The 10,449-nt window shown below is 42.9% G+C and overlaps 1 protein-coding gene across 1 annotated transcript; it reads left to right on the forward strand.

The window, feature by feature from the left end:
• Nucleotides 1-7,141: 7,141 nt before the first annotated feature.
• On the forward strand, nt 7,142-10,449 carry LOC114147506 (zinc finger BED domain-containing protein 1-like). Its single transcript, XM_028021961.1, has 3 exons — nt 7,142-7,875; nt 7,961-9,113; nt 10,388-10,449. Exons 1-3 carry the CDS (start codon nt 7,774-7,776, stop codon nt 10,447-10,449), a joined length of 1,317 nt encoding a protein of 438 aa, XP_027877762.1. The 5' UTR covers nt 7,142-7,773.

The following is a 10,449-nucleotide window of genomic DNA, read 5'->3' on the forward strand; positions in this document are numbered from 1 at the left end:
CCCCCAAGTCAAATTCTGCTCCAGGTCTCATGCAGCCTTGGATCAGCCCTGCATGAGTTAAATCCGCTGCACTGCGCAGAGATGTGCAACAAACGGGAGATTTAATTTAATGCTGCTAATGTGGCTTTAGTAGCTCTTCCATTTCGTGTCTATTGAGTTTTTAACAAGGGGACACAGAAACTATTTTGGTTGGTCCAGTTTATGGCACAAGTTTCTCAGATCTCCGCGCAGCCGCGCACATTAACTCTGTCTGACTAAGTGGATAAAGCATTTGATATGGTTTGATGCTTCATAACCAGAAAAATAGTACTAAAAATAATAATAAAATAATATAAAACCAGCGTGATGCGTGACTACGAGGCGAGCGCGAAAGCTCCTCACCGGGCTGACCCTGTCAGGACTCAGGTTTTTGGGTTGGATTTGCTTTCATTTCATTTAGCTTCATGTTTTAGTTGACTTGAGTTTAGCCTTTCACGGTCCTTTTGATATTATTATTTGAGGTATTTAGTGTAATTAGAATAGTCTTGTTATTGCTTTCCTTATTTTCAGTCCTTTATAGTGTTTATAGTTAGGTTTATTCTTTACCTTAGGTTATGTTCTTGTTTGTCTGAGTCCATGTCAAGCCTTCTTTAATGACTATAGTTTAATTCTATTTTATCCTTCTAGTTATTTCTTATTTCAGCCTCCCTGCAGTGTTTCTAGTAATGTTTATTTCTTAATTTAATCACCCTACGTTCAGTATTCTTCCATGTCCGAGTCTATATACATACATATATATACGTATATATATATATATTTATATATATATATATACGTATATATATCTTTCTTTAGTAATTCTAGTTAGGTTCTCTCTTTGTTCAGATCTTCCAGTTTCTACAGCTCTACATCCCCTAGTTCTTATTTTTGATAGATCATCCTTCTTTCTGTTTAGGTTTGTTTATATTTTTCCTCATGTCTTTTTGTCTTCATGTTTATCAGGTTTTCTTTAGTATTAGTGTTTTCTTTTGTTTTAGAGGTATTTTCAGCTCCCTGGTGTTTCCTCTGGATTACCTGTTGTTCCCTCGTGTTTCCAGTTTGTTTTTGGATTTTCTTGTACCCTTGGATTTTTGATTTTTTTATTGGTTGATTTTCTTCATTAAAACATCCATTTATTTCTATGTCCACCGCCACACCACATCATGACAGAACCTGCATGATGAGGTTAGTGCTGGTTCATTAACGACTAACGCTCCGACCAACTGGGACCACATACATAAACTTTATCAGCGCAGACAGGGCCGGGTGCTGGGCAGCGTGTTGAAACTGAAAAGCCACACAAAATTATTTGTTCACAAAGATAAATCATTCTCACCACTAACTTGATCAAAAACTCTGGAAAGAAACATAATTCCTCACAGGGGGTTGATGTAAATATCCATACAGGTCAGCCTGTGTCCAGTTTGAATGAAAGGAGAAGTGCGGGATCCATGCTGAGGTAAACTTATGACATCCAGCTGCTGCAGCGCGCAGAAACGCCAGCGGTGTGATTGGTCCAGCTTTAAATGGATAAACTATAAATCTATCTTCTATAATCATATCTTTTAGGAATAAATCTGCTCCACCAGTGAAACACTCAAAGCAACAGAGATACAGAGACAAAAAAGTGTTTTTTTATTAATTATTATTATTTTCCTAAAAACATAAACAAGAAAGGCTTAGCCTAGTGGTGGGGCTAGCAAAGCATGGCGGGCCACCAGGCCTATAATATACTGGGGTAAACCCTGGACTATATAACCATGTGATCTGTGTTGTTCGGGGCTCTTCTACTGACTGTGTTCAGATGGGTCTTCGAACGCTTTTGCATTCGAATAAAAATAAAGACAAAGATTAATTTTTCTCTGATTACTGGAACATGCTCTCATTGATAACAGAAATTTGCACAACACTGCAAAATCTCCTCCCCACCATCCAACCGATAGACTTGACGATACGCCACACCATCTTTCTCCACAAGACGACCTCACTGTTTTAAAAGAACCAAAGACAGGGCGTGCTGTGGTGGCGCAGGGGGTTAGCACGCCCCACATTTGGAGGCCTTAGACCCGCAGACGTCGCGGGTTCGACTCCTGGTCCCTACGACCTTTGCCATCCTTCAAAAATGGCGCCGGCTCAGCTGGCTGCCTGCAGACGCAGCTCCTGTTGTGTGTGTGTTAATCTGTGTATAAAAAAAAAATTCTTGCTGTAACTGCAAAATAATTTTCCCTGCTGGGATGAATAAAGTAATTCTTAAGAAATTGCTGCTTATCCTCTGGAGTAGGATAAACCTCCGTCTTCCAAAACCCCAAAATGTCCTTGAGGAGGATGTCAACTTCCTGCAAAGTACAGAGGTCAGACAGAGAATGAAATGGCAGGACAGTCACCACAAATTGAGTTACTGACTCTGGAACAGGAAATGGAGGAACTCTCCGTTGGGACAGCAGTACAAGACAAACATTTCTGCCAGACTAGTGCCAGATGTAGGCTGGCGAGCGAGTGCATCAGCATGGTTATTGCTGACGTACTCAGAGCAAGATGAGCAGGCCAACAATGCTCCATAGCACAGAGCTTGGCTGAGTGAAGATAACTCAAAGTGTTGTCTGTAAATATCATGCAACGATGGCCCAAAAGATACTCCCTAAACTTCTCTGTCATAGCCCATTTTAATACCAAAAACTGCAGCTTCATAAAGCTATAGTTAGCCATGCTGCACTCTGTAGATTTAAGACCTTGACTGGCATATGCAACAGGCCTCACTCCATTATATGTTTCTTGTGATAATACTGCACCAAGTCTACTGTGACTGGCATTTGTCTCGTGAAAAGTCAGCATTCGCCAGTGCTGGCGCAGATGTTAATTTTGATTTTAGAGCCTTAAAGCTCTCCTCACACTCTGATGTTCAGGCAGATTGAAAAACCAGGCAAGACCCCTTCTTATACACTGTGCCTACTAGTTGTACCACCAACCTATGACTGGGAACTGCTAGCTTAGCAAAACCCTAGACAAAGTGCCTATAATAACCAGTAAAGCCCAAGGAGTTAGGCTCTGAAACCTGAGTGGGACGTGGCCATTTAGCCACTGCTTCAGTCTTGACAGGGTCGGTAGCTATACCTTTGTCAGAGATGTGGTTCCCTAAATATTTTACCTGTTGCCAAAAAAAGGAATATTTTTCAAGCTTTACCTTCAGGCCCTACCTCTGAAGTCGAGCAAGGACTGCCTGATGTACACAGTCAATATGCTGGGAGACTGAACCTGGGAAAACAATGATGTCATCCAAATACAAGAGAAGGGACTGGCACTGCTGGTACCCAAACATCTTCTGAATAAGAAACTGGAAGGTACTTCGGGCATTACACAGACCAAAGGGTACGGTTCCACTCAAAGTGTAAAGACTCACTGGACCACAAGTGTCAAACTCCAGTCCTCAAGGGCCGGTGTCCTGTAGTTTTTAGATGTGCCACAGGTACAAAACACTGGAATGAAATAGCTTAATTACTTCCTCCTTGTGTAAATCAGTTCTCCAGAGCCTTACTAATGACCTAATTATTCTATTCAGGTGTGGTTCAGCAGAGGCACATCTAAAAGTTGCAAGACACTGGCCCTTGAGGACTGGAGTTTGACACCCCTGCACTAGACGGACCCAGAAAATCAGCCATGACACAGAGATGAGCAAAAAACTCTGATTTTATTAGAAGATAGCACAGACCAGGCACACTGGATTGTCAGCTGCAACACTGCGAGGAGGGGTGGAGAAGAAAGATCTGTGACTAGAGAAATATTTCAGAAGGAATCTGTTAGTGTGTGTGGAGAGTACATGATAGGTATTTTGTTTACCTAAATACAAAGAAAGAACCACAGACAACATTTATGAATTTTCAACCAAGCTTCTGCAGAAGGAGAAAACATAGCAAACCACTTCTCCAAGGTGTTTACCACGTGTTCCGACTCCCTGCAGCAGAGCCTGTCTTTTTATTAAGCAGGAGAAAGAAGGGAGTCGAGAGTGAAATGTGGGAGAGTGATAAATCAAAGAATGGCTATTCTGAAACAAGGAAGAACACAAACTAACACACAGGCCCTTTAAGGAGTAACCCTAGTTTAGAAAGCAGCTGCAGCTTCAAGGTTTAGGGAAAAAGCAAAGTTTTGTCTTTCACACGGTGTAACAAATTCCTCCTCTCTGGGGTGTGAATACTAAACCTATGAATGAAAAGCAAACTGGTAACTACTTATGTAAAAATGATAACAAAACATAATTATTCCAACAGTACACTAACCTGGCCTGCCAATCAGTCACTGAAACGATCAGCAGAAGAACGAGGAAGGCAGCAGATGCTGCACTGATGGAGCGCTCTGGAAGGAGTGCCCGGGGAGGAGAAGCACTGATGCAGGGCAGGTCACGAATTCCACTTCAGCTCATGAAGACGAACACCGTCCTCCTCCATGTTCAGTATAAAGTACAAAATCCAAATCCTTGGTCAGGCGGGCTGTGGCCATGCACAAAGAGGCAGAGAACAGAATAGGTATCCGTGGGAGTGGGCGTGAGTGGGTTATCTGAAAAACAGGCATGGTTGAGATCCAGATGGGCAACCAGCGACAATCCGACAAGGGCAAGACAAAGGGGCAAATCCAGGGAATAAGAACGTGGTTACAACAATGAGGGCAAGATGCGAGTGCTGGAAAACTACTAGCTGAAAGCGTTCAATAATCTGGCAGTGTGGGCATTACTGAGAGAGGCTTAAGAAGGGAAACAATCAGGGAGCCACACAGGTGCAAGGAATAATGGAAATGAGGGACATAACATGGATCGGCTCAAAACAAAAGACATACAAACACATCACACAAAGAGTCAAAATTGTGTACAAAAGGCAGTTTTTGACTTTTGTACACAGGAACCACAGGAACCTTGCTAAACCACTGGACCCCAGAGAGATGGTACAGGTTTTTCTCAATGCGAGGCAATGAGAAAAAATCTTCTCATCTTGCCGTTAAACTGATGGTAGATTACACAACCTGCATATGTGTAGATACACATACGCAGGTTGCCATCCTTCTTCTTAACCAGAACAATGGGACAGATTGTTGTACTACTACTTTCTACTATTACCTGGTTCTGTAGGAGCTGGTTGACATGGGATCGTAGCTGCTGGGCAAGAAATTATTTAGCTCTTTATTTTGGTTCTGTTTCTATCAATTAGGGAGATTGATAGAAATAGAATTACTTCCATTAAGTAAGTAATGAAATGTTTAGTAACATTGTTAGAATGGCCCTTAGCAGTTGGTAGTGATGTTACATGATGTGCCGAGGCTTCGAGGGGTGTGTCGAGTAATGGAGGGGGCGTTTCCGTAAAGCGCGTATCGAAGCTTGCTTCATTTAGGGGAGGAGCCGAAAACAATGACGTCCGAAGCCTCGCTGCCCGGCTGTACCATGTGACTGCTTCGGGAAGTGGCTCAGATTTTGGCACGGGGTTTGACAGCTTTAGAAACCCCACAGGCTCCATTCAAAATGTGGGTTGTTGTAGGCGAGTTGCGGTCAGTTGAGAGAGTGGATAGAGTTTTGATAGTTTGGATAGCAGAGTTTGGATAGTGGTTATTTAGTTTGAGACAGTTAGTTTGGTGTTTGGAGAGTTTAGGAGAGAGATAGATAGGAGATTTAGGAGCGCAAGGACAGGATAGGAGTAGGATGGAGCCGGCGAGAAAGAGGAGGATTTCCCCTATGTGGGAACATTTCGATTTGACAAACCCTAACAAGGTAAGGTGAACTGAACATTTGCAGATGCATTAGGTTTGCTTATGAGGAACTGTATTTTTCACTGTTTCTTATTTTCTGTAAAGGTGAGGTGTTTATTGTGCTCCAAGGAGTTGGGGTACAATAATAACACCTCATCCATGCTAAGGCACTACTGTGCCTTGCATGAGAAAAGGGAGGAAACTGGAGCTTCACCCAGCCAAGGTATTTCATTACTATATTACAAACACACTATCACAATTTTTGCATGCTGATGTTTGCTTGTTGTGCAAATAAAGACAGGTAACAGACACTGTATTTATTCCCTTTTAACCAGTGTCGTGAAAACTGGTATGGGGTTGTGAGATCTCTCCAGGTACACGCAGAAAACAGAGCATAAAGGCCTGAGGGAAATAAGTAATCTATGAGTTGATTTAAATATAATCATAAATGAATATATATATATGCACATGTAACCACTGAATGATTTTTAAACAATGTATTCTTGTATTTTACTCATGTACTCTGTTGTTTACTCTGTAAGGAGAATAACATGATGATTAGGTATGATGTGGGTGCAAATGTGTGTGTGTCTCAACGTCATGATGTATGTGTAGGACAGGGAGATTGGACATAATGAGGGGGGTAACCTAATTAGAATGAATTAACAGAAAACAGACATGCTATAATCCAGTTAGATTGGATCCTAGGCTGTGTCATAATGGGCAAGCTAAAGCAGAAGCAAAGTCTCAAGGGAAACAGATGTCCAGCAAAGAGGGAATTTCAAAGGAGGTTAGCGCTGTGAGTCATGCACGGACTGACGGTTGGGCAAGGGTGGGACTTTCCACCTCCCTCAGCGAACACGCAAACAGTCACGTACAGCTGTCTCTCCATTCACAACCATGGGCTGAGATAGTATAAAAGACGGAAGAAAGAGGAACAACTTCGCTCTTGGTTCCCGGCAGCAAGTCGACAGGACAACGCAGAGGAAACACCAGCAGAGGACCGCGCCCTAGAGCCACGGGGAAACTGAGACTTCGCGCCGACTAGAAGGAACAAGAGCCATCATCATCCCCCAGCCCCGGCTCATGATTCTACAGCCGACTCTGCCTCAACCCAACGATCTCAAATCAACTGCAACGGACTTGGAGAACAGACAAAGATCCCAGGAGGGATGAAGAATCGGATGGTCAAAGGACAAGGACCAATTCTGCTTTGCTTCTATTCCAAAGAGGATTTTTCCATACAAGGATAAAGATTCTAAACCAAGGAATTTAAGGACTTCTGTTGCCGAGATCAATCTGCCATCTGGGTATGAGACGAACTGCGCCCTAAAAGCCTTTCTTAGCTAAATAGTGACACAGGTCAGGGAAGGAGGATAATATGTTAGGTTATGTTGATTTTATTATTTTGAATTGGAATTGTAATCTTTAATAATTAATCTGTATGTCACTTACCCCTGCTACAGCTTGCTTAATAAATGTATCTTTATAAAATTCTATAGAGGTTGGTGGACATTGAAATTAATTGAGTCACTGATTATTTTAGTTTCTCCAATTAAAGTAAAACCAGTGTACATGATTCCAGTAATGTGGTGGCTTCGGACTTTCCTTTAGTGAGAGTAAAAATAACGACCCTGGGACTTGAATCTAAGTCCCTAAATCTAATCTAGCCGTTTCCAAGTGCAAGGTTATTTAAGAGAGAGGGCTACCGTTAACAGGAGTGGTTATTGGGACTACGCAGCTGTGTGGGCTACTCAGTTGACTGTTCCTTAACTGTAGAGGGTCGTAACTTCTGGATCGAAGGTAGTTAGAGCTAGACGAGTCTCTCTCGCCACCGGTTTAAACAGATTATCTCTAATAGACGTTCTGTAGGGTAAGACCCAAGTCTTAGAGATATTCCGGACCCGTTAGACGGAGAACTGGTCAGTAGTCAGCTCAGAGGAGTTGTGAGGAGTGGGCGGGGCTGACTATTGAGTGATTAACTCTACACCAGCCACCAGAAAACAAGACCTGGGTGAAGCTCTAGTCTCCATGATAGTGAAGGATACCCAGCCTTTCACTATTGTGGATGACGTTGGATTCAGGACATTTGTGTCTAAGCTGGATCCCAATTATGTTCTCCCTACAAGGCAGGTATGTGTGGGTCCATACATGAAACGAATGACTACATTATTGTATGTGTCACAATTCAGCAATATATATATGTTTCTTCCTTTAGGCTCTGAAGGCCATGGTGGAGGCCAAATATGAGTCTGCTAAGGAGCACACTAAGGCTAAAGTAGAGAAGGTGGCTGCTGTTAGCCTTACATCAGATATGTGGACATCCATCAACATGGATGCCTACCTGGCAGTGACATGCCACTTTGTGGAGGAGAACGAAAAGCTGAGCTTGGTGTTGTTGGGAGTGCAGACATTCCCCCAGTCTCACACTGCTGAAAATATTGCTTGTGTGAAAGCCTCCCTGATGGAGGAATGGGGAATCTCAGGCAAGGTGACATGCATGGTCACCGATGGTGCTCCTAATATGGTGGCATGCGTGAGAGAGCTGAAGCTTCACCACCACATTTGTGTTGCTCACACCCTCAATCTTGTTGTGAAGAGGGCGCTTGACCAGCACCCTGTGCTCTCTGGCCTCCGGGCCAAAGCAAGGAAGCTGGTTGGTTACTTTAGAAGCAGCACCACTACTAAGGTATGCTCTTTTCTTTTATTCCAATATATAATGTTAATAGTTTGTCTGTACTCCTACTGCAGTGACTTAATGGCCTACTCTTCTGTATCTTTAAAGGAGAAGCTTACACAAGTGCAGCTTCAGCTGGGCATGCAAGCAACCAAGCTGATGCAGGAGGCGGAAACAAGATGGAACAGCACCTACTTGATGCTGCAATGTCTGGTGGAGTTGAGGGAGCCAGTAGGAGCGGCATTGGCTGGATTACACACTGACATTCCCTTTTTCACTGCCAGTGAGTTTGACATTGTTGTAGCGTGCCTTTCTTTACTCTCTCCTTTCTATGACGCCACCACGGAGCTCTCTGCAGAAGAGGACGGGGATAAAGTTATCCCCCTCCTGAAGATGATAGAGAAAGCCCTTCAGGAGGAAGACACCAAGTCGGCACCCGCAGTAGCAGTGGAAATAGGAGAGCAGCTCATCAGACAGCTCAGGGAGAAGCTGCACATGCTCCAGTCAATGAGCATCTTGTCGTTGGCTACACTCCTGGACCCACGATTTAAACTTATAGCATTTTTCAGCAACACAAAAGCTGCTGAAGCAGTGAAGCGCTTGACTTCAGAGTGTGCCACCATCATCCGACGGAACACAGAAGAGAACACTCACGAGATTCCCCAGGCTTCCACCTCTCAAGAATTCACTGGAGGTAATCTTTTATATTACATTTTGAGATTACTTATTCCTATTACAACACTTACTAACATGACCTGTGGTTTCCATTTAAGTAGCAGACTTTGGCAAAGATTGGACACTAGTGTCATGGAGGCAAAGAGGACTCAAAATGTGTCAGCAGATGCCACCGTAGAGGTCCAGCGCTACCTGTCAGAGGCAAACATAAGCAGGCTGGAGAACCCCCTGGAGTACTGGGCTAATCATCGGTCACTGTACCCCAATCTGTACAAACTTGCACTTATTTATTTATGCACCCCGGCATCATCTGTGCCATGTGAGCGTGTCTTTTCAAAGGCTGGAGAAGTAGTGTCAAAAAAGAGAAATCGTTTGAAACTAAAAACTGTGGAGAAATTGTTGTTTGTTAATAAAAATGCATGAAATCATCCAAGTTACACAAGCATTAGCCTATTCACTACCCCCTCCCTAGTTCCACAAGCACTTTCACTGTCCTCTGCCTGATTAAGCCCATGCCATTTTTCTAGAGTCACAGAAAAACATTATTACACAACATGCCATATCACATGACACTACTATTTTGGGAATAATTACACACGGAGAATACATTCAAACAATATTTTATTATACACATATGTGTATACATAATTTATGTAGACAAATGATTTCGTCCTACATCTTTTGTGAAGTCATTCCCAAGAGCCATAATAGACAAAAATTCAATGCATCACATGTGTTAAGATACAGCTGGCTGTGATTATACACCTGGCCAGTAGGTGGTTTCGTGTGCACATGAAGCTTCAAGAAATTAACCCTTTCTCGAACCAGTTGGCTCAAGTGGTTCAATGCCTCATGAGGCTTCATCTCACCATCACTAGCAGTTGGTTTAAAGAGGAGTCTTGAGGCAGAGAAATAGTGCAGACCAACCGGGTGTTTATTCTCCAACATTTAACACATAGACAATCCTGCTTACAACGGCTATGGGTCTCAGCAGCAACCACACCTACCAACCTGCAATGTGGCCAACATATAGGTTCTTATAGTCCCTGGCTGCTCCAATTAACAACCCCACCAAGAAACAGGGTAGGACAAAATACATATACACAAACAATCTTGACAAAACAACCAAATCTTCAACACAATATTAACAAACACTCTTCATTTTTAAGCAGCAGTTTCATTTCTAATAATACCTTTCTATAAATATAAGTCAAATCATTAAACTTCTAAAATGCATAGTTTTATCGCTCCCCCTCTTTCATCTCAATTGGTCTCTTCCGGAACCTTTATAAGGTGCTCAGGCCTCTGAGGAATCTTTTAGCCTGAACACTCTGCAGAGGAAGAGACAGAGGTAA

The sequence above is a fragment of the Xiphophorus couchianus genome, chromosome 7 (assembly GCF_001444195.1).
Source record: "Xiphophorus couchianus chromosome 7, X_couchianus-1.0, whole genome shotgun sequence".
Classification (NCBI taxonomy): domain Eukaryota; kingdom Metazoa; phylum Chordata; class Actinopteri; order Cyprinodontiformes; family Poeciliidae; genus Xiphophorus; species Xiphophorus couchianus.